At 50.7% G+C, this 24,666-nt stretch overlaps 1 protein-coding gene across 3 annotated transcripts; it reads right to left on the reverse strand.

Annotated features, from left to right (window-relative positions):
- Positions 1-10,274: 10,274 nt before the first annotated feature.
- SDR39U1 (short chain dehydrogenase/reductase family 39U member 1) lies at positions 10,275-15,796 on the reverse strand. Of its 3 annotated transcripts, none has more exons than XM_073310126.2 (6): positions 15,723-15,796; positions 15,195-15,301; positions 13,516-13,598; positions 12,623-12,744; positions 11,669-11,745; positions 10,275-11,209 (listed from the first exon to the last, which is right to left on the reverse strand). In XM_073310126.2, the coding sequence occupies exons 1-6, from the start codon at positions 15,736-15,738 to the stop codon at positions 10,775-10,777; spliced, it is 840 nt and encodes a 279-aa protein (XP_073166227.2). In that variant the 5' UTR covers positions 15,739-15,796; the 3' UTR covers positions 10,275-10,774. The 3 variants fall into 3 exon arrangements, with proteins under 3 accessions (XP_073166227.2, XP_073166226.2, XP_073166228.2); XM_073310125.2 differs by having other exon boundaries at positions 11,602-11,745; XM_073310127.2 differs by lacking the exon at positions 11,669-11,745.
- Between the last annotated feature and the right edge of the window lie 8,870 nt (positions 15,797-24,666).

Consider the following 24,666-nt stretch of genomic DNA (forward strand, 5'->3'; position numbering starts at 1 on the left):
CCTCCTGCACAACACAGGCCACAGAATCTCACCCACCCACTCCTGCAAAAAACCTCTCACCTATGTCTGAGCTATTGAAGTCCTCAAATCATGCTTTAAAGACTTCAAGGAGCAGAGAATCCTCCAGCAAGTGACCCATGCCCCATGCTACAGAGGAAGGCGAAAAACCTCCAGGGCCTCTTCCAATCTGCCCTGGAGGAAAATTCCTTCCTGACCCCAAATATGGCGATCAGCTAAACCCTGAGCATATGGGCAAGATTCACCAGACAGATACCCAGGAAAGAATTTTCTGTAGGGACTCAGATCCCACCCCATCTAACATCCCATCACAGGCCATTGGGCCTATTTACCATGAATATTTAAAGATCAATTAATTGCCAAAATCATGTTATCCCATCATACCATCTCCTCCATAAACTTATCGAGTTTAATCTTAAAGCCAGATAGATCTTTTGCCCCCACTGCTTCCCTTGGAAGGCTATTCCAAAACTTCACTCCTCTGATGGTTAGAAACCTTCATCTAATTTCAAGTCTAAACTTCCCAATGACCAGTTTATATCCATTTGTTCTTGTGTCCATATTGGTACTGAGCTTAAATAATTCCTCTCCTTCTCCGGTATTTATCCCTCTGATATATTTATAGAGAGCAATCATATCTCCCCTCAACTTTCTTTTCGTTAGGCTAAACAAGCCAAGCTCCTTGAGTCTCTTTTCATAAGACAGGTTTTCCATTCCTTGGATCATCCTAGTAGCCCTTCTCTGTACCCGTTCTAGTTTGAATTCATCCTTCTTAAATGTGGGAGACCAGAACTGCACACAGTATTCCAGGTGAGGTCTCACCAGTGCCTTGTATAACAGTACTAAAATCTCCTTATCTCTACTGGAAACACCTCGCCTGATGCATCCCAAGACCGCATTAGCTTTTTTCATGGCGATATCACATTGGCGGCTCATAGTCATCCTATGATCAACCAATACTCCAAGGTCCTTTTCCTCCTCCGTTACTTCTAATTGATGCGTCCCCAGCTTATAACTAAAATTCTTGTTATTAATCCCTAAATGCATGACCTTACATGTCTCACTATTAAATTTCATCCTATTACTATTACTCCAGTTTACAAGGTCATCCAGATCCTCCTGTAGGATATCCCTGTCCTTCTCTAAATTGGCAATACCTCCCAGCTTTGTATCATCTGCAAACTTTATTAGCACACTCCCACTTTTTGTGCTGAGGTCAGTAATAAAAAGATTAAATAAGATTGGTCCCAAAACTGATCCCCGAGGAATTCCACTGGTAACCTCCCTCCAGCCTGACAGTTCACCTTTCAGTATGACCTGCTGTAGTCTCCCCTTTAACCAATTCCTTATCCACCTTTCAATTTTCATATTGATCCCCATCTTTTCCAGTTTAACTAATAATTCCCCATGTGGCACGGTATCAAATGCCTTACTGAAATCTAGGTAAATTAGATCCACTGTGTTTCCTTTGTCTAAAAAATCTGTTACTTTCTCAAAGAAGGAGATCAGGTTGGTTTGGCACAATCTACCTTTTGTAAAACCATGTTGTATTTTGTCCCATTTACCATTGATTTCAATGTCCTTAACTACTTTCTCCTTCAAAATTTTTTCCAAGACTTTGCATACTACAGATGTCAAACTAACAGGCCTGTAGTTACCCAGATCATTTTTTTTCCCTTTCTTAAAAATAGGAACTATGTTAGCAAATCTCCAGTCATACGGTACAACCCCTGAGTTTACAGATTCATTAAAAATTCTCGCTAATGGGCTTGCAATTTCATGTGCCAATTCCTTTAATATTCTTGGATGAAGATTATCTGGGCCCCCCGATTTAGTCCCATTAAGCCGTTTGAGTTTCGCTTCTACCTCAGATATGGTAATATCTATCTCCATATCCTCATTCCCATTTGTCATGCTACCATTATCCCTAAGATCCTCTTTAGCCTTTGGTTCCAGCATTTGGTTCCAGCACATCACTGGGTAATTTCTTAGCAAACAAGCAAGCTCCCGGCTCAGTACAGCCCTGACAGGGCCTGATTCTCCACTACCCGGCAGGCCCCCATGATACCCAGGTCTGATCAGAAACAGGCACATCAAACAGCTGGAAACAGTGGTTTAGTCACAGTGGCTATTTTCAATGAGCCAGTGTCGACTTTTACCAAGATTTTCCATCTTAAATTGAGTCAAAACCCAGACCCCTGAGACGTCCCCGACAGTTCCTCCAAACCACCTGGCCATTGCTTTGCACACTCCCTGCCATGAGATATGTCAATATTTCTCCTCTTCCTCCCTAGTTGGGGGAATACTGGAGTCTGAAAGGGAATGTTCTGAAGTATTCCTGTCCAGGACAGCTGGCACATTTTATTTCAGGTTGGCTCTATGTTCGGCTGCGTCCTCTTGAGCTACTGCAGTGCCTGGGGGACACAGAATGGGCCCCCATTCACCTCTACAGGTTGGGCTTCCCAGCTGGACTACATTTCCTATGATGCAGCCTGGTCACGTGCCCTCCATCATTACTTGTGCATTATGGGAGATGTAATCCAGCCAGGAGTCCAGCTCTTCAAAGATGCATTATACTGCTAGACTCCAGGAGCTCAACTGATTTAGCTTCAGGAGTGACCTGGTCACAGTCTGTCAGTATTTACATGAGGTACAAATATTTAACAATGGGCTCTTCTATCTACCAGAGAAAGGTCTAACATAACCAATGGTTGGAAATTGAAGCTAGACAAATTAGGACTGGGAATAAGGTGCAAATTTTTAACAGGGAGGGCACCGCAGATGTGCCAGGGACACAGATCACTGCTGAGCAGACACCAAATGAATCAGTCCAATTTGGCTGCCCCAAAATGTTTTGTTTCAAGTTGACTGAAGCCAAAACAAGCTATTTCGCTGAGTCTTTCCTGGTGGAAAACCAGGCTGGGAAATGGCAAAAAAATGGATATTTCCCTGAGAAAAGTTTCAGTTTTGTGGCTAGGGCATTTTCTGTTGAAAAATGATTGGGGTGGAACATTCCAACCTGACCCCCGCCCCCTCCGGCCTCCAGTCTTTGAACTAATCAGTCTGGTCTGTTAGGAAGAGGAATGTGCGTTTGATGCTGAGCGATCCAGTTCAGTCCCAGCAGAGGATGAACCAAGGGACATGGTCAGGGCCATCCCTAGTAATTCTGGGGCCCTACGCAGCCCCACCCCTGTGGGGGGGGGTGTCGGGCCTCAGACCTCCGTGGAGAAGTGAGCAGGAGGGCAGACCCCAGGCCTCCGCAGGAGGGGGAGTGGTGGGGGCTGGCCCCAGGCCTCCACAGGGGGGAGGGACGGGGCTGGCTTGGGGGGCAAGGGGGAACCACCCCCCAGCACTCACCGATGGTGCAGCTGAGGCCAGGTCGCTGCACTTCTGCCGCCGATTAGTGCAGGCCCAGCCCGGCTGCAGAGCTCAGGGGAGTGGGAGCGGGGCTGGGGCTGGGGCAGAGCAGAGGCGGGAAGAGGCGGGGCTGGTGTGGGGAAGGGGTGGGGCGGGGCAGGGCGGGAAGAGGCAGGGCGGAGGCCCTGGGGAAGAGCTGGAGAAGGGGCTGGAGCAGCATGCAGCTGCACAGGGCACCAGGAAATTTGGTGCATGCTTTGCATAAGGACGGCCCTGGACATGGTGACATCTGCAGCAGGGCGAAGCAGCTGTGAAAGGCTCCCAGGTCCAGAGAGTTACATTTTCCACCCACCATCCCTGGTGAGAGGACCCCCGAGCTCAGCCTCAGGACCAGTGGGAGTTGGGCAGCTCAGGCCCGAGACGAGATTCCAGGAGCATCTAAGGGCTTCAGCTGTTTTATCACTGTCCATATCCAGGAGACGAACCGGGAGACTCTTGCATACACTTGAGGAGAGGCCCCATTGCTCGGCCCCCATGAGACAATGCCCTGGGGCACCCCATCGCACACCAGGGGCCCCCCCAAATCACCCTGTGAAATGAAACATGCCTCAGAGGAGTAATGCCTTGTGTGCGTCTCTCGTCGCTGTCACACTCACAGTCCTCCCAACCCCATCCCCAGCCCAACGACACCTTCCCTCCATGCCCTCAGCACTGGAGATCTGAATTTAGCGCTCCCCGCTCCCAGAGAATATACCAAAGCAGCCGCCCCCCGGCCGGCAGGATCTTTACCTTCAGGGCGGCTCTCCTGCCTCTGGGATCCCCCGCGCAGATCATGGACTCAGCGTCATATGGTTTGGTCAAATTGTGTTCACACGCGTCGTCAGCCATCACCTCCAGAGCCACTTCCCGCAGCACGTCCAAGCACTTAGGGGGATTAACTTGCATCCGGCCCCACCCAGACACATTGCACCTGGTGCCAACGGGCGCTTCTGGCCAGGGGTCGGGCAGATGGATGGGCTGCACCCAGTCATAGAATCATAGAATATCAGGGTTGGAAGGGAGCTCAGGAGGTGATGGGAGCCTGCACCCCCTTGAGGGGAAAAGCCCCTTGTCCCACTCCCTGCCCCTCTCAGCCAGCCAGCCCCTGCCCTGGGGCCGGATCAAAGCCAGCATCCCCTAGAGGGGAAACACTTCCAGTAACTCAGGCACCAAAGATTGGAAATACCAAGCCCAATTGTGCTGAGCTTCAGATGTTGCACAGCTGTTGCCATGTGGCTTTCCAAAGCATGATCTTTCCCCATCACTTTATCTCCCAGCACCCCAAATGCTGTCCTCAGGTGTTCACAACAGCGACCTTTGCGGGGGGGTGGGGCAAGAGTTCAGTTATTTTCAGTTTAAGTAAAAAGACAATGTCCCATCGTTTTCAGGTCCAGACTATCAGAGGCACCAGGGAAATGTGGCTTCCTAGTACCCCATTCATTTGAAACTAGCTCCTTGATGGGGACGGGGGTAAGAACATAATGGTCACATGGGGTCCCACCAAAGGTGTATCTAGCCCAGTATTCTGTCTTCCGACAGGTTTCAGAGTAGCAGCCGTGTTAGTCTGTATTTGCAAAAAGAAAAGGAGGACTTGTGGCACCTTAGAGACTAACAAATTTATTTGAGCATAAGCTTTCATTGGATGCATTCAGTGGAAAATACAGTGGGGAGATTTATATACACACAGAACATGAAAAAATGGGTGTTACCATACACACTGTAACAAGAGTGATCACTTAAGGTGAGCTATTACCAGCAGGAGAGCAGGTCGGGTGGCGGGAAGGGACCTTTTGTAGTGATAATCAAAGTGGGCCATTTCCAGCAGTTGACAAGAACGTCTGAGGAACAGTGGGGGGTGGGGGGGGGGATAAACATGGGGAAATAGTTTTACCTTGTGTAATGACCCATCCACTCCCAGTCTCTATTCAAGCCTAAGTTAATTGTATCCAGTTTGCAAATTAATTCCAATTCAGCACTCTCTCCTTGGAGTCTGTTTTTGAAGTTTTTTTGTTGAAGAATTGCCACTTTTAGGTCTGTAATCGAGTAACCAGAGAGATTGAAGTGTTCTCCGACTGGTTTTTGAATGTTATAATTCTTGACGTCTGATTCGTGTCCATTGATTCTTTTATGTAGAGACTGTCCAGTTTGACCAATGTACATGGCAGAGGGGCATTGCTGGCACATGATGGCATATATCACATTGGTAGCTGTGCAGGTGAACGAGCCTCTGATAGTGTGGCTGATGTGATTAGGCCCTATGATGGTGTCCCCTGAATAGATATGTGGACACAGTTGGTAACTGGCTTTGTTGCAAGGATAGGTTCCTGGGTTAGTGGTTCTGTTGTGTGGTGTGTGGTTGCTGGTGAGTATTTGCTTCAGGTTGGGGGGCTGTCTGTAAGCAAGGACTGGCCTGCCTCCCAAGATCTGTGAGAGTGATGGGTCGTCTCTACATAAAGGATTACAGACCTAAAAGTCAGGTTTCAGAGTAACAGACCTAAAAGTGGCAATACTTCAACAAAAATCTTCAAAAACAGACTCCAACAAGAGACTGCTGAATTGGAATTAATTTGCAAACTGGGAGTGGAAATGGCCCACCTTGATTATCACTACAAAAGGTCTCCCTCACCCCCTGCCCTCCTGCTGGTAATAGCTCACTTTAAGTGATCACTCTTAAGTGATCACAGTGTGTATGGTAACACCCATTGTTTCATGTTCTCTATGTATATAAATCTCCCCACTGTATTTTCACTGAATGCATCCGATGAAGTGAGCTGTAGCTCATGAAAGCTTATGCTCAAATAAATTTGTTAGTCTCTAAGGTACCACAAGTACTCCTTTTCTTTTTGTCTTCCGACAGTGGCCAATGCCAGGTCCCCCAGAGGGAATGCACAGAACAGGTCAATTATTGAGTGATCCCCTGACATCCAGTCCCAGCTTCTGGCTGTCAGAGGCTAGGGGCACCCAGAGCATGGGTCTGCATCCCTGACCATCTTGGCTAATAGCCATTGATGGACCTATCCTCCATAAACTTAATTCTTTTTGAACCCTGTTATACACTCAGCCTTTCCAACATCCTCTGGCAAAGAGTTCCACAGGTTGACTGTGCCTTGTGTGAAGAAATACTCTCTTTTGTTTGTTTTAAACCTACTGCATATTAATTTCATTGGGTGACCCCTAGTTCTTGTTGGTGTCAGTTGTTGGCTGCGTGTCTGTTCTCTCTGCATGCTGCACAGTCTCTGGACAGGTAGCCCATAGAGCAGCCTCCAATTGAACTGCCCAAGGAGACCACAGACTCAGTGCAGTGGCAAAGGCATCCAGACAGGTTTATTGCCGAAAAAGCACGGTATCTGTGTCCTGTAGTACACTAATACATGCATGCATGTTACAGTGGACCAGCTCAGTGAGCAGTGGGAATTTCCATTCCCTCCTCCGCTGGACAGACACCCCCTCTGTGACCCCTCTTTATGCACTGATACAAACAAGCTATGTATTGACCCTCTGATGTGGTTAGTTACCCCCTTTTCCTTGTACCTGTTGTTACAAGTTACAATTAACTTGATCAAAACATCTCTATCCATCACCCTGTCAGCCTGACCTTATCTTTAAGAAGGGTCAGTGTGTCCCTATATCATCTTTGGGGCGTGTGTTTCCACCAAAACTAGCTATCGGGGTGTTCTGGTACCACCTTCCTGGAATGTGTTTACATGAATACTTAGTACCTAGCAATGCGTGTGTTTTCACAACACCAGCCATGTTCCTGTTCCGGACAGTGACCCCGCAAGAAGGCCTCTGCTTTGTAACAGGGCCTGACTTTAGTTCAGGCCTTAGGCCTTGTACCAGGCCCCATGGTTCAGGCTCTCTCTTCATATTACACTTGTGTTATGGGAAGGGGTAAATAGCACTTCCTTATTCACTTTCTCCACGCCATTCCCAATTTTATAGACTTCTATCATATCTCCACCCTTAGTCATCCTAAACTGAACAGTTACAACCTTGTAAAATCTCTCCTCAAACAGAAGCTGTTCCATACCCCTGATCATTTTTGTTGCCCTTCTCTGCACATTTTTAATTTCCCATCCATTTGTGGAGATGGGGTGACTAGAACTGCATGCAGCAGTCAAAGTGTGGGCATATCATGGATTTATATTGAGATTATACTTAATACTTAGTTCTGCCTTGAGTGCAGGGACTAGAATAAAAGACCTCCCAAGGTCCCTTCCAGTCCTATACTTCTATGATTATGATACTTTGTGTCTTACCTATCCCTTTCTTAATGATTCCCAACATTCTGTTAGCTTTCTTGACTCCCGCTGCACATTGAGTGGATGTTTACAGAGAACTATACGAGTGGTAACAGCTAATTTAGAACCCATCATTTTATATGTATAGTTGGGATTATGTTTTCCAACGTGCATTACTTTGCATCTGCCATTTTCCTCCCAGTCACCCAGTTTTGTGAGATCCCTTTGCAATTCTTCACAGTCTGCTTTGGACTTTACTACCCTTGTAATTTTGTATCATCTTAACACTTTGCCACCTCACTCTTTACCCTTTCCCAGATCATTTATGATTATGTTAACTAGGATTGGTCCCAATACAGACCCCTGGGGGACACCACTATTTACCTGTCTCCATTCTGAGAACGGGCCATTTATTCCTACCCTTTGTTTCCTATCTTTTAACCAGTTACCAATCCATGAGAGGACCTTCCGTCTTACCCCATGACTGCTTACTTTGTTTAAGAGCTTTTGGTGAGGCACCTTGTCAAAGGCTTTCTGAAAGTCCAAGTACACTATATCCATTGGATCTCCCTTGTCCACATGCTTGTTGACCCCCTCCAAAGAATTCTAGTAGATTGGTGAGACATGATTTCCCTTTACTAAAACCCTTGTTGATTCTTCCCCAACAAATTATATTCATCAGTCTGTGTAATAATTCTGTGGTTTACTATAGTTTCAAACAATTTGTCTGGTACTGAAGTCAGCCTTACTGGCCTGTAATTGCCAGGATTGCCTCTGGAGACTTAAAAAAAAAAATAAAAAAAATCGGTGTTGCATTAGCTATCCTCCAGTCATCAGGTATGGCTGATTTAAGTGATTCGTTACATACCACAGTTAGTAGTTCTAAGATTTCATATCTGAATTCCTTCAGAACTCTTGGGTGAATCCCATCTGGTCCTGGTGACTTACTTCTGTTTATCAATTTATTCCAAAACATCCACTAATGATATCTCAATCTGGGACAGTTCCTCAGATTTGTCACCTAAAAAGAATGGCTCAGGTGTGGGAATCTCCCTCACATCCTCTACAGTAAAGAATGATGCAAAAAATTCATTTAGCTTCTCTGCAATAGCCTTGTCTTCCTTGAGTACTCCTCTAGCACCTCGATCGTCCCATCGTTAAACCTTGTAGCGATGGGTGGGGCATTACCTTTCATGCAGGATCAATGTAAAGAAGCCATTGCAGTTGAGTGGCTGACACAACAGCAGTAGAATCCAAAACACAGGCACATAGAAAAGCTAGAGCAGAAGCAGCTCAATAGATTTCCCAGGCAGGGGCTAGGGCTTTGCTTGGTGATACAGGTTTTGTCTGTGCACGAGGGAGAAGGGGCAGAAAGAAGGCCAAGCAGACAGTAACAGAGGCGCCAGCTGGAAAGGCTGATTTGGAGCAGCAAACGGAAGCACTAACTGCAGCTGTGTTCAGGGAAAGAGGACTTGATGGATTATCTTTGGAAATAAACTAGAGTGCATCCCAGAAAATACCCCTAATGGATACAACTGGCTAGGCCTTGAGCTTTGGCTCTCTTCTCAAGTCAAAGAGAGATACTCACTATGTTTAATTACAGCCTCTGGGGTGGGGGATAAACTCAGGACTACATATGCACAGTCCCCTTGATGCACAGTGGAGCACTCATTTGCCAGGGGGAATGATTGCACAGAGATCTAGAGGAGAATGCAGCCTGTCTGCAGGAACTAAGCCTTTCATTATTTACCCCATGGCTTACTGTTACATTAGGGCAGTGAGGAAAAAAGTTGAACCATGGTTTCCTGTTGGAAAATGGGGATTTGTGGAATATACATTTTCCACAAAACAATAATGCCAGCAGAAATTTCCATCAGCAAAAGCAAACTGAAACACACAAGGGACAGTGAGAGACGCCAGGGGACAGTTCAAAGAGGTGTCGGCCGAGGTGTTCCAAAGGAACAGATCAACACTTGTATTTTACACGGGCAGCATTCTGGCACGCCTTCTCCATTGTTTTCTGAGGCATGAAAACAAGGCCAGAACCACAGCCAGAGTCGGTGGCAGCATAACTATTTGGGTCAGAGATGCAATTTCACCTCTACAGTTATAGCGGTACAACCACTTGCATGGAGGCTGTTATGCCCACATAGGAATAACCAAAAGAGCCCCACACTGGGGTACCCAGACCCACACCCCCGGCCAGGAAGCTACTGTCTGGTCCCCAGAGCCCAGCCAGCCCTCATCTCCACTTGACTCAGCCCTCTCCCTTGTACATGAGCCCCATGGTTGTTCCGAGGCACCTTCCTCATTCCTCCCCTAAGAGCCATGAGACCCCCCTAGCGGCAAAGGCCCTGCATTGCCCTCCCAGACTCCTGGCTCCCCTTCCCTCTCTCCGCCCTACGACCTATCAGCCCCCCCTAAGGATGAGCACCCTGCACTATCCTCCTGGACAGCTGGGTCCCATTCACTGCCTGGTCTCTCCCACTGCACGCAACTGGGGTCAGCACTGACTGTATGAGGACAGTGCAGCCTCTGAATCCCCCCCTCAGCCCTAAGCACCACCATCGACCTAGTGACCTCCCTCCCCCCGCCCCCACTCCCTGCAAACAACAGCGATTGACTCACCAGCAGTTTATTGCAAACTGGACAAGGTTGTATACAGGGTGGGAGGGAGGGGAGGCTGCAGTGCAGCCAAAAACTGCAATTCCCAGCAGCCATTGCTGCAGAACCTCAGCTCCATAAAGGACCAGGAGCTTGAAAACCACCTGAACACACTGTCAGTGCAGCACAGATGGGGGCAGGGCAGGAAAGTCAGAGGGGGGTGCCCCCCCCCGAAGGGCTGGGGAGGGGTGATTTCTGGAGGGGCTCAGAAGGGAGCATTCCCACTCAGAGAAGGGGGCTGGGGAGGCTAAGAATGGGGTGACCCCCAGCAAGAGGCTGGGGAGTATTGGAGGGATACTGGGGATGGCTCATGATGGACCCCACAAAGTTCAGGCTAAGACAGCTGGGAAGCTCAGAGCTGGGCTGTGGGAGCCAGAGATTAGGGGTCTCGGGGGGGGGGTGAGGCTCCCACTGGGGTGATTCCCCAGAAGAGGAGGGTCCTCAGGGCACTGGGATCAACTCCCCCTCAGCCGCTCAGGACACAATGTCCCGCAGGGCAGAGGGCAGGTCGGGGTACACGAAGCAGTAGCCACTCTCCAGAGTGCGTTTTGGCGCCACCCGCTGGCCTTCCAGCAGCATGACGGCCCGCTCAGCGCCAAAGACGCCCCGCACCGCCCAGCTGGGCAGGGGCAGCAGGGCCGGGCGCCCCAGGGCTGAGCCCAGCTCCCGGGCGAAATCGGCATTGGAGGTGCTGGGTGAAGCTGGGGAGACCCCGTTGAGAACCCCGTGGACACCCTCCGTTTCCAGAGCGTGGCACACAACACCAGCCACGTCCCGGACGTGGATCCATGGGAAGGGCTGGAGGCCGGAGCCCACGGGGCCCCCCAGGCCCAGCCGGAAAGGCCAGAGCATCTGGGAGACGGCGCCTCCGCCCTTCCCCAGCACCACACCTGCAGGAAGAGGAAAGTCAGAGAGAGACCCTGGAGACAGCCAGCCACGCCTCCCTCCCCAAGCCAGCCACAGTCTCCCAGCCCAAGCCAGCCTTGGGGCCAGTGCCCCCAAGGGGAAAAACCCCGTGCTCCATTCCCCACCCCCCTGAGCCAGCCAGTACCCACCCTGGGGCCGGATGGGAGCCAACATCCCCTAGAGGAGAAAGGGCCCGTGTCTCATTCCCCACCTCCATGAGCCAGCTAGTGCCTGCCCTGAGGTCAGATGGAAGCCAGTGATCCCTAGAGGGGACAGGCCCCATGCCCTGCCCCCCCCCGAGCCAGCCAGTCTCCGCCATGAGGTCAGATAGCATCTGGTGCCCCCTTGAGGGGAAAGGCCCCATGCCCCGACGCACCAGATCTCACCACCGCCTGGCGCGTGCCGTCCCCGGGGATTTTAGCCGCTGCCTCCCAGGCGCTCACCAGGCGCGAGAAGAAGTCGAAGTCACCGCCGGGACTCTCCTCAGTGTACTCAGCCGTGGGGCTGGGGCGGTAATACCCTGCCAGGCAATGGGCAGGGAACTGTAGTGCTGCCAGTGCACATAGCCCTACCCCTCATTGATATCCCTCCCTCTCCTGCAGCAATTGCACCTGGCGACGGGGAGGAACATGACTATTTTCCCTCCTGCTCCAATGGCAGAAGCGCATTGATGTCATGGGGGCTGGGCTCCTTCTCTTACAAAGCAAATTTTCTTCTCTCGGTGGTGGAAGGACAGTTCCACAGGAGGTTTTATTTGGCCAGGGGACTATTTTTCCATCTCTTCCCAATGGTGGAAGAACATCAGTGTCACCAGAGTTGTGCTTTGTACCTCAAGGACAAGAGGAGGGACTATTTCCCCCTCCTCTGCAGCAGAAGGATCACAATGTGTCATGATAGACTGTGCTGCACCCCAGGCCAATTTTCCCTCCTCCCTAGTGGTGGAAGAACACCAGTGCCACACAGGGCCGCACTTTGTCTTGCACTAGAGGGGGGACGGTATATCCGCTCAGGTGCGGAAGGATGTGCAATGTGTGCTCTACCCAGGGCCTATTTTTCCTCGGGGCCTATTTTCCTCTGTGCAATGGTGGAAGCACAATTGTTCCACAAGGTGCTGTGATGTGTCCTCTCATGAATGGGGACTATTTTCTCTCAGTGGCGAAAGCTGTGCAACAATGACGCACCACAGGGACTATTTCCTCTCTGTAGCAGACGGACACAATGCTGTTATGGGTGGTTGTGCTGCACCTAGGGACTATTTCTCCTGTCCCCTCAGCAGCCCAGTAACCTCCAGAGGCCACACTCTTCCTGGTCACTTCCCAGGGACTATTTCCACCTGGTGGGGGGATACCATGGGACAGGATGGTGAGAGTTGCACTCTGGCCATGCACAATAAATACCTACGCCAGTGACGAGGACCCAGGCATGGGGCGGCCTCTCGGCCTCGGCGATGGCCTTAGCCAAGGTCTTGGTGGTCGCCACCCGGCTGGTGACCACAACCCTGCGGAAGGGATCATCCCACCTGCAGGTGGAGAGAGCACAAAGGGGTGATGCCCAATCACCCCCCCCATTCTCCTCTGCCAATCCCAGCCCAACAAGCAGCTATTTATACCGTACCGTGCACCCCACTAAACCTTCCCCCAGAAATAATGACCCGGGAGGAGAAAGTTTCCTAGCAGAAGTTTCACATTCTGACCAAGCCCCCTCTGCAGTACCTAAAGGAGAGCCACCCATTCCCCTGCCCTCCCCCAGGTAGTACAGGGGAGCGACACAAATCACCATGCCCCAGAGCAATGGGAGGCAGGACCCTCTCCCACACACACTACCCAGAAGTAGGTGAAAAAGGCTCCCTGTCTCAGGGAGAGTGGGGGGAACTGGGAGTTTTGGGGGATGACAGTTGGGTGATTGGAAGGTGCTGGTTCCACTATGTGGGAGACAGTTGGGTGGGTGCCTAGGGTAGGTGTGATGGGGCTGCTGGCATCATTGTCACAAGACAGGCCAGACATTGGGCAACACTCTTTATACCCCACTAGTGCACTCTCCTAATGCTTCCCCCTGGAAACAAGACCTCTGAGAAGGAAGGTTCCTAGTGACAATTATGTTTCAACCCCAATTCATCCCCAACTTGCAAAATACAACCCTTCCGTCCTGCCCCACCTCCACTGCATTATGGGTAGTACGGGAGAACAGGGAGAGACCGAGTCATCCCCATTTCTGTCCTTCACGGAAGGGACGCTATATGGGTTGTTACAGGGATTATTCTCCCCCAGCACGCCCAAAGCTCCGGACACACCTGCGAAGGGGGTTGAGAACATTCTCACCAGCCAAGTTCACCGCAGCATCACAAGGGGGCAGGCCGGAGCGGGCCAATTCATCCTGGGGAGACAGGAGAGAAATGGTATTCAACACAGCTCAGACTCCCCACTCGCCCCTACTGAGCCCCTAAACCAAGCCAGTCCAGTCTCCCCTCATACCCTGGACCAGCCCCTCACTCACATATGCCCCTGGTTAATCTCACCCTGCTCTGCTGCACTAAGCCAGCTCCTTCCTGATCCCTGAAGGCTATGCCCTGGACCGTGAGGGTAGATGGCTCTGATATAACCCAGCACAATACGAGTGTGACGTTACACCCCATAATGCTTTATGGGAATACGCTTCTGAATGTATATAAGACCTAACTGGAATATGTTTTATGCTACATATGCCATGTAACATATCTCTGTAAAGGTTATGATCTACTGAATATATTTATCCTATTTGTATGCATGTATGATTTTTGTATTCAACGTTATGAATATTGGCTATCTACTTGTTTAATTTTAAGCAGCCTCAGTGAAGCAGTTGGTCAGCTTCCTGAGAAAAGACTATTCTCAGGAAGTACTCAATCAAGAAACACTTAAGCAAACAATGAACTTGGAGGCACCAATCCACATCTGAGCTTTTCCCAGGAATCTGGCTTGGACGGTAAGGAACTCAGTCACGCATGAACATGTGACTTGCCCATGTGACTTCAAAACTCCTTTTTGTAGCTGGATCGTACACAGGGGCAGGGAGGGGTGTCCACCCAGAAGAGAAAGTCTATTTAAACCTCTTGGAGAACCCTCCATTTGGTGTTCAGCCGGCTCAAGAGATAGCCTCTCCACCCCCAAGGATACCTGAAAGAAACTGGGACAAAGGACAGTGACTACAAGGGGTGTGAGTGATTGCTGGACCCAGCCTAGAAGGAGACTAGTCTGTAAGAGAGGCTTATTGGAACATAAGGGTGAGATTTTATCTTTATTCAGCTTCTTACTGTATTGGGCATAGGCTTGTGTGTTTTATTTTATTTTGCTTGGTAATTCACTTTGTTCTGTCTGTTAATACTTAGAATCACTTAAATCCTACTTCTTGTATTTAATAAAATCACTTTTTATTTATTAATTAACCCAGAGCATGTATTAATACCTGGGGGGGGGGGAAGGGGGAACAGCTGTGCATCTCTCTCTATCAATATTATAGAGGGCAAACAATTTATGAGTTTACCCTGTATAAAGCTTATACAGGGTAAACTCATAATCTATTTGGGCGTTGAACCCTATTGGGAGTTGGGCATCTGTTAGAGATTGTTAGAGACAAGAACATTTCTTAAGCTGCTTTCAGTTAAGCCTGCAGTTTGTAGGACATGGTTGAGACCTGTGTCTGTGTTTGTAACCGACATACGCGTCTGGCAAAACCAGGCAGGGTTCTGGAGTCCTAAATTGGCAGGGAAAGCAGGGGCAGAATTAGTCTAGGCACATCAGTTGGCAGCCCCCAGGGAGGAACAGCTGGAGCAATGCCACTAGGACCAGCCTGGAGTCTTAGGGCTGAGTACTAATTCCCAGGACGGGGAGCGAACCTAAACGTGGGCCACTGGGCTCCTAACCCCCTGCACCTCTGTGGCTGCTCCTATGAGCCCAATTATCCTGGAGTCACCCCCCTTCCCCAATCACCTACCCAGCTGATCCGGTCTGGCCCCAGATGGCGAGAGACATGGGTCACCTCGTGCCCTCGGCTCCTCAACAGCTGGGTCAAGGCTCCGCCCACAAAGCCGGTCCCACCTCCTGATTTAAATAGACACTTTCAAGGATTGGTGCCCCTCACTCCCGACCTACAGCCCCCTGCCAGCCCAACCCTGGGCTCCCCACCAGCTCTGCCAGTGCCCCCACTCCCGACCCGCAGCCACCTGCTAGCCCAGCCCTGCCTCCCGAGCTCTGCCGGTGCCCCTCACTCCTGACTGCAGCCCCATTTCACCCCAGCGCCCTGGTGCATGAGGAAGCCTTACGGGGGGGGAGGGGAGATTTAGTGCCAGCCCCATCTCCCCGCGGCTAGGTGGAGCTCAGCTCCCAAACCGGACGCACATCCAAGCCCAGGCGCTGGGGAACACGCGCAACCGCATTAGCCCTGCAATTAACGCCTCGCTTAATTGCTGTCCCCTGCCACCCAACCACCCCATACTCGGCCCCTGCAGCGCGCTCCACTCACCCACTAGCACGCGCATGGCCACAGATGGGCGCGCATGCGCGTGGAGGGACTCTCTGGCCCACGGCTCTCCAGGCCCGGACACGCATGCGCAGCTTCCTGGGCCGGGAAGGAAGCGGGGAAAGGAGAGGGGCTGGGATTTAAAGGGCCCGCGCCCCATTCCCGGGACATTGACAAAGCCCCTGGTTAACCCCTTCGCGGCCAGTGGCCAGGCTCAGAGCCCCGGGGCCCGTGCAGAGGGCGGGGCCCGGGGGCAGGGGTGGGAGGGAGAGGAAGCTGGGGTGGGGGGTAGGGAGGAGGTCTGGGGAGATGGGGGTGGGGCAGGTACAAGGAGAGTGAAGGGAGCAGGAGAGAGAGGGGTTCATGGGGGCGGGGTCAGGGAGGGATCTGGGAGGAATAGGTAATGGGAGGATCTAGGGATCAGGGAATGGGGTGGGGGCTTTGGACGGGGATCAGGATGGTGGGATGGAGGCAGGGTTGCACTTTCCTTATAGCTTCATCACCTGGATGTCCCTAGGTCAGCCTGGAGAGGCAGAGGTGAAGCCATGGCTCATCCCGGCCCTGCCAGTGCCACGGCCCAGCCAAAGGGGGCTGAACTTCATTTCTGGCTCTTTGTCCTTAGTCCCCATGGGGGGCTGCTGACTCCCTCCAGAGAACAGGCCCTTTCCCATCCCCTGATACCTTTTCCCTTCTTCTCCGGCTGAGTTCACATGCTCCAGGGCTTCCTGTGGACAGGTGTCAATGGCTCAGTCTTTGCGGGGGGTCTCCTTTTCTTTCCTGATCCTCTGGTGATTTGGGGCAGTTTCAATCAGTTCTTTAATGACCCAGCCATCCCCTCCAGACAGCCAAGGGACACCCACACCTCTGGCTCCTGCAGTCCTCCAGGAGCCAGGTGGGTGCCCCACTGGGCAGCAATGCAAAGTGCACAGGGAAACGGAGGCATGTCTGGGAGTCATTAAAATATGACAGAAATGTCCTACTTTGTCACCCTGTGACAACAGTGACTGTCGTGCCACAGACCTCAGTCCCAGATCCCTCCGTCTGGGGGCTGGGAGGTGCAGGGTCCCCTAGTGATGCTGTCCCGGATCCCTGGGTCTCATTCCCCATCCCAGTCTTTCACTAGGAGGGCTCCGGTTTCCAGTTGGCACCTTCAGGAGCCGCAGGCTCACAGACATACGTTGCCTGTCCCACGGCAGCCAGGTGCCCTCCACAGCTGGGGCAGCAGAACATCTGGGCACTGGCCCAGCTCAGCCCTGCCTGGAGCTGTGCACGTCTGGGACAGAGCTGAGCCATGGATGGAGCTTGCACCGACCCCCCCTTCTCCATCCGCACATCTAGTGGGCAGTGTGGCTAATAGTCAGCCAGTGACATGGCCTTGTTAGTATCTGCCTTCAGACACCAGGCTCAGTGCAGAGATGGAGGGACAGGTAGGACACTATGGGTCTGTAGAGCACAGACAGTCTAGTCCAACCCCCTGCTCAAAGCAGGACCAATCCCCAATTTTTGCCCCAATCCCTAAATAGCTCCCTGAAGGATTGAACTCACGACCCTGGGTGTGGAAGGCCAATGCTGAAACCACTGAGCTATCCCTCCCCCAAAGCCTGCATAGGTCCAGGCTGCACAGGACAGAGGGAGCCCTGGAGACATTGACTCTATTGGCTGTGTTCAGAGGGGACCAAATGGCGTTGACCAGGTTGAGAGTCTTACCCTGGATCCTGTGCCAGGGACTCAGTTGGCTCATCTAAACAGGAACATAGGGATTGTCAGACCAGCTCAGACCCCGAGGTCCATCTAACCCCAGATCCCGTCTCCAGCCCCAGCTGCTGCAGCAGGGTGACTTCTGCAGTCACCAGTTCCTGGAAACCCACAGCACATGGGGCAAGAAGACGCCCAGCTAGGTCACCTGCTGCACAGCTGGTGCTGAACCTAACTGGGATCTTGTGCCCCTTGCAGCTGTGCACATCTGGAGTGGAGCTAAGGGTGCTGGCTCAGCTGTGATGGGTTTGTCTAGCCCAGCTGGAGGTCCATGGACAGAAAGCACCTCCAAAGGGTGGGGAGCCCCTCACAGATCCAGAATCAGGTGGGATGGACACGGACTGGTATTGAAGGGACTTTGGGAAGCCCAGATACCACAGGGATGGGCATGGGTATGAGAGAGGGAATAGAACAGAAGAGACCCACTTGTACTAGTTAGAAGACAGAGTAGAACAGTGCTCCCCCATTCAGTTTGGAAATGGCACCAGTTCTGGGATACAGCTGAGGGAATTATGGGAGTTTCCCCCCCCCCACCTTCTTCCAACAAAACTCTGGCAGCTCACAACCATGGGCAAAAAGCGAGAGGCAGCACGGCCCTGTGGCAAGGGGCACCAGACGGGGGTCAGGACATTTGGTTTCTCTTCTCAGCTCTGCCACTGACTTTCTGTGTAACCTTCAACAAGACAATTTCTCCTCTCAGCGCCTGGCAGCGCCTGATCTTGGTTGTGGTCTGTGCAGTGCCCGGTACGAAGGGGCCCTGATCTCCGTCGGGGTCTGTGCAGCACCTGGCAGAACAGGACCCTGATCTCGGTCGGGGTCTGGGCAGTGCCTAGCACAATGGTGTACCCCAATCTTGGTGCTGTTGTAATAATATCCATTTTCCCATGTTGCAGACTGGCCTGAGATAGCTGCTCCACCCTAGGGGGTCTTTGAAAGTCTCCACCCTGAACTCTCTCTAACCATCTAAGTTAGTTCTCTCTTGCCTCTCCCCAGCTGAACCCTTCTCCCCAAACGGCCACTGTAAATGTTGTCTCCCTCTCTGCAAACACCACAGTCCTGGTGTCACACCCCATCACTCTCTACTGTGGGGTCCTACCACCATCCTCTGATGCTGGCTACTGTCAGAAACAGGACTCTGGGTAGATAGCCACTGCCTTGGATCCAGTCTAGGGAGTCCCGTGAATTCCAGCTGCAAGGCATCATGGACCAAGTGAAGGAGAGGGGAGAAGAGGGTTGTGTCCCGGCTGTAAGGGGCCTCCTGAGACACTGGGGACGCATAGGGGGGCCGCCGAAGGACAGCTGTTCCACTCAGAGAAAGACTCAGGAGTCCAGACACCAGCACCAGCTGCTGCTTAAAGCTATTTATTGCATTGCAAACCGTGGCTTGGACTCGCAGAGGAGAGAACGTTGCTGGTTTTCATCAAGCACATTACAGAGAAAGGTTTTCATGCCAAAGAACAAAAGAGAAGAGAATGGGACAAGGGTCCTTTCCCCTCTAGGGGTCGCTGGCTCCCATCCGGCCCCAGGGTAGGGACTGGCTGACTCAGGGGGGTGAGGAATGGGGACATGGAGTGTTTCCCCTCTAGGGAGCGCCAGCTCTGATCCAGCCCCAGGGGGGACTGGCTGTCTCAGGGGGCAGAGGTGAGGAATGGGGCATGGGCCTTGTCCCCTCTAGGGGGTGTCGGCTCCCATCCGACCCCAGGGTGAGGCGAGGACTGGCTGGCTCGGGGGTGCCCCCAGATCAGATGAGTGCAGCAGCATCCCCTTCCCAGAAGTAGCGAAGGCAGCGGAATGGCAGAGCAGCTGGCAGCCCGTTGGTCTCTGTGCAGCTACTCCCTGCCCATCTTCTTCCTGAGCCAAGGGATGAATGCAGAGATCCGCATGTATACGGCAGGTGGGAGGCCACTGGGTTTCCCATGTGAGACGATGCCCTGGGCGACCCCCTTGCACTCCAGTGGGCCCCCAGAGTAACCCTACAGAGAGAAGAGGAGGGAACATTACAATGAAAGCAGGCAGGGGGGAATTCAAGATGCAGCAAGCCAGCCCCACCCATACCCGGCACTTTTGTCAGAGCTGGGCACTCACTGATTCATCCTGCTCCCATCTCTGAATGTAACAAGTCCAATTAGTAGGGGAAACTAAAGTGGATGGGAACCTGGGAGGCAGTGACCATGAGATAGTCGAGTTCAGGATCCTGACACAGGGAAGAAAGGAGAACAGCAGAATATGGACCCTGGACTTCAGAAAAGCAGACTTTGACTCCTTCCAGGAACTGATGGGCAGGATCCCCTGGGAGAATAACATGAGGGGGAAAGGAGTCCAGGAGAGCTGGCTGTATTTTAAAGAATCCCTATTGAGGTTACAGGGACAAACCATCCTGATGTGTAGAAAGAATAGTAAATATGGCAAGCAACCAGCTTGGCTTAACAGTGAAATCCTTGCTGATCTTGAACGCAAAAAAGAAGCTTACAAGAAGTGGAAGATTGGACAAATGACCAGGGAAGAGTATAAAAAAATTGCTCGGGGATGCAGGAGTGAAATCAGGACGGCCAAATCACACCTGGAGTTGCAGCTAGCAAGAGATGTTAAGAGTAACAAGAAGGGTTTCTTCAGGTATTTTAGCAAGAAGAAGAAAGTCAAGAAAGTCAAGAAGAAGAAAGTCAAGGAAAGTGTGGGCCCCTTATTGAATGAGGGAGGCAACCTAGTGACAGAGGATGTGGAAAAAGCTAATGTATTCAATGCTTTTTTTGCCTCTGTCTTCACGAACAAGGTCAGGTCCCAGACTACTGCACTGGGCAGCACAGCATGGGGAGGAGGTGACCAGCCCTCTGTGGAGAAAGAAGTGGTTTGGGACTATTTAGAAAAGCTGGACAAGCACAAGTCCATGGGGCCGGATGCGCTGCATCCGAGAGTGCTAAAGGAGTTGGTGGATGTGATTGCAGAGCCATTGGCCATTATCTTTGAAAACTCATGGCGATCGGGGGAAGTCCCGGATGACTGGAAAAAGGCTAATGTAGTGCCCACCTTTAAAAAAGGGAAGAATGAGGATCCTGGGAACTACAGGCCAGTCAGCCTCACTCAGTCCCTGGAAAAATCATGGAGCAGGTCCTCAAGGAATCAATTCTGAAGCACTTAGAGGAGAGGAAAGTGATCAGGAACAGTCAGCATGCATTCACCAAGGGTAAGTCATGCCTGACTAATCTAATTGCCTTCTATGACAAGATAACTGGCTCTGTGCATGAAGGGAAAGCAGTGGACGTGTTATTCCTTGACTTTAGCAAAGCTTTTGGCACTGTCTCCCACAGTATTCTTGCCAGCAAGTTAAAGAAGTATGGGCTGGATGAATGGACTATAAGGTGGAGAGAAAGCTGGCTAGATTGTCAGGCTCAACAGGTAGTGATCAATGGCTCCATGTCTAGTTGGCAGCCGATATCAAGTAGAGTGCCCCAAGGGTCGGTCCTGCTGCCGGTTTTGTTCAATATCTTCCTTAATGATCTGGAGGATGGTGTGGATTACACCCTCAGCAAGTTTGCAGATGACAGTAAACTGGGAGGAGTGGTAGATATGCTGGAGGGTAGGGATAGGATACAGAGGGACCTAGACAAATTGGAGGATTGGGCCAAAATAAATCTGATGAGGTTCAACAAGGACAAGTGCAGAGTCCTGCACTTGGGACGGAAGAATCCAATGCACAGCTACAGACTAGGGACCGAATGGCTAGGCAGCAGTTCTGCAGAAAAGGACCTAGGGGTTACAGTGGACGAGAAGCTGGATATGAGTCAACAGTGTGCCCTTGTTGCCAAGAAGGCCAATGGCATTTTGGGATGTATAAGTAGGGGCATAGCCAGCAGATCAAGGGACGTGATCGTTCCCCTCTATTCGACACTGGTGAGGCCTCATCTGGAGTACTGTGTCCAGTTTTGGGCCCCACATTACAAGAAGGATGTGGAAAAATTGGAAAGAGTCCAGCGGAGGGCAACAAAAATGATTAGGGGACTGGAACACATGACTTATGAGGAGAGGCTGAGGGAACTGGGGATGTTTAGTCTATGGAAGAGAAGAATGAGGGGGGATTTGATAGCTCCTTTCAGGTAGTTGAAAGGGGGTTCCAAAGAGGATGGCTCTAGACTGTTCTCAGTGGTAGCAGATGACAGAACAAGGAGCAATGGTCTCAAGTTGCAGTGGGGGAGATTTAGGTTGGATATAAGGAAAAACTTTTTCACTAGGAGGGTGGTGAAACACTGGAATGCGTTACCTAGGGAGGTGGTGGAATCTCCTTCCTTAGAAGTTTTTAAGGTCAGGCTTGACAAAGCCCTGGCTGGGATGATTTAATTGGGGATCGGTCCTGCTTTGAGCAGGGGGTTGGACTAGATGTCCTCCTGAGGTCCCTTCCAACCCTGATATTCTATGATTCTTTGGTGCAGTGACCCTTGCCTTCTGGTATGCCTGCCTCAGCTCCTTTATCTTCGCTCAGCGCTGCACCATGTCCTGTTCGTAGCCCTTATCACACAAGCCACGAGAAATCTGCTGTCTTAAATATAAAGGGAAAGGTAAACCCCTTAAAAATAAAACCCCCTGAACCCTCCTGGCCAGAGGAAAAATCCTCTCACCTGTAAAGGGTTAAGAAGCTAAAGGTAACCTCGCTGGCACCTGACCAAAATGACCAATGAGGAGACAAGATACTTTCAAAAGCTGGGAGGAGGGAGAGAAACAAAGGGTCTGTGTCTGTCGGTATGCTGCTTTTGCCGGGGATAGAACAGGAATGGAGTCTTAGAACTTTTAGTAAGTAATCTAGCTAGATATGTGTTAGATTATGATTTCTTTAAATGGCTGAGAAAAGAACTGTGCTGAATAGAATGACAATTCCTGTCTGTGTGTCTTTTTTGTAACTTAAGGTTTTGCCTAGAGGGATTCTCTATGTTTTGAATCTAATTACCCTGTAAGGTATCTACCATCCTGATTTTACAGAGGTGATTCCTTTACTTCTATTTACTTCTACTTCTATTAAAAGTCTTCTTGTAAGAAAACTGAATGCTTTTTCATTGTTCTCAGATCAAAGGATTTGGGTCTGTGGTCACCTATGCAAATTGGTGAGGATTTTTACCAAACCTTTCCCAGGAAGTGGGGTGCAAGGGTTGGGAGGATTTTGGGGGGAAAGATGTGTCCAAACTACCTTTCCCAGTAAACCCAGTTAGGGTTTGGTGGTGGCAGTGGATATTCCAAGGGCAAAGGATAAAATTAATTTGTACCTTGGGGAAGTTTTAACCTAAGCTGGTAAAAGTAAGCTTAGGAGGTTTTCATGCTGGTCCCCACATCTGTACCCTAGAGTTCAGAGTGGGGGAGGAACCTTGACATCTGCCCATAGGTATCGAAGTTCCTACGGCTGGAGCACCGCTGGGACTGCACAGCCTTCTCTCCCCATATACTCAGAAGATCCAATAGCTCCACAGTGGTCCAAGAGGGAGAGTGTTTGCCATGCAGAGCCACCATGGTCAGCTGGGAAAATGTCATATGAGCTCTCCATGCTGAGAAAAAGGGAAGTGGAATGTCAAAAATTCATGGGGCTTTAAAGGGGGAAGGGGGTGGATGCTTGCTTACCTGGCGGCAAGGCAGCGGAGTCTGAACTGCTCACCAGAGCGGTCAGGATGGACATTGTGGGACACCTCCTGGAGGCTATTTACATGGCCAAACCAAGCGTGGTGTCTATACTGACACTTTGTTGATAAAACTTTGGCTCAAAAATCTCTACGTCTCTCGTCAAGGTGGTTTTATTTTGTCACCAAAACAAGAGAGTTTTGTCTGCAAAAGTAGCATTGTAGTGTGTACACCTCCACTGTTTTGTTGGGAAAAGCTGCCTTTTGCTGACAAAACTGTGTACACAAGGCCTTAACACCATACAGATGAATCTTATAACTTTACATACAACAGTGCCACCTCTATTTTACCAGGACCATAATGATCAGCAAATTATGATTTTTTTCAAATCATAGAATCATAGAATCATAGAATATCAGGGTTGGAAGGGACCCCTGGAGGTCATCTAGTCCAACCCCCTGCTCGAAGCAGGACCAATTCCCAGTTAAATCATCCCAGGCAGGGCTTTGTCAAGCCTGACCTTAAAAACCTCTAAGGAAGGAGATTCTACCACCTCCCTAGGTAACGCATTCCAGTGTTTCACCACCCTCTTAGTGAAAAAGTTTTTCCTAATATCCAATCTAAACCTCCCCCACTGCAACTTGAGACCATTACTCCTCGTTCTGTCATCTGCTACCATTGAGAACAGTCTAGAGCCATCCTCTTTGGAACCCCCTTTCAGGTAGTTGAAAGCAGCTATCAAATCCCCCCTCATTCTTCTCTTCTGCAGGCTAAACAATCCCAGCTCCCTCAGCCTCTCCTCATAACTCATGTGTTCCAGTCCCCTAATCATTTTTGTTGCCCTTCGCTGGACTCTCTCCAGTTTATCCACATCCTTCTTGAAGTGTGGGGCCCAAAACTGGACACAGTACTCCAGATGAGGCCTCACCAATGTCGAATAGAGGGGAACGATCACATCCCTCGATCTGCTCGCTATGCCCCTACTTATACATCCCAAAATGCCATTGGCCTTCTTGGCAACAAGGGCACACTGCTGACTCATATCCAGCTTCTCGTCCACTGTCACCCCTAGGTCCTTTTCCGCAGAACTGCTGCCTAGCCATTCGGTCCCTAGTCTGTAGCTGTGCATTGGGTTCTTCCGTCCTAAGTGCAGGACCCTGCACTTATCCTTATTGAACCTCATCAGATTTCTTTTGGCCCAATCCTCCAATTTGTCTAGGTTCTTCTGTATCCTATCCCTCCCCTCCAGCGTATCTACCACTCCTCCCAGTTTAGTATCATCCGCAAATTTGCTGAGAGTGCAATCCACACCATCCTCCAGATCATTTATGAAGATTTTGAACAAAACCGGTCCCAGGACCGACCCTTGGGGCACTCCACTTGATACCGGCTGCCAACTAGACATGGAGCCATTGATCACTACCCGTTGAGCCCGACAATCTAGCCAGCTTTCTACCCACCTTATAGTGCATTCATCCATCCCATACTTCCTTAACAAAGCACACATTTTACAAAATTTATCGTAGACCTGTAAAAGGGGTGAACATAGGGTTACAGACTGTCACAAGCCCGGACAAGCACTGCCCAGGGAACCCCA

The sequence above is a fragment of the Lepidochelys kempii genome, chromosome 13, assembly GCF_965140285.1.
Source record: "Lepidochelys kempii isolate rLepKem1 chromosome 13, rLepKem1.hap1, whole genome shotgun sequence".
In the NCBI taxonomy this organism is placed as follows: Eukaryota; Metazoa; Chordata; order Testudines; family Cheloniidae; genus Lepidochelys; species Lepidochelys kempii.

What these genes read in the sequence shown, in the direction of transcription:
- SDR39U1 (XM_073310125.2), bottom strand. An exon ending in GTTCTCAACCCCCTTCGCAG is followed by an intron (nt 12,745 to 13,515) that starts GTGTGTCCGGAG and finishes CTCCACCTGCAG; the next exon opens with GTGGGATGATCCCTTCCGCA. An exon ending in GGTCCTCGTCACTGGCGTAG is followed by an intron (nt 11,746 to 12,622) that starts GTATTTATTGTG and finishes ATTGCCTGGCAG; the next exon opens with GGTATTACCGCCCCAGCCCC.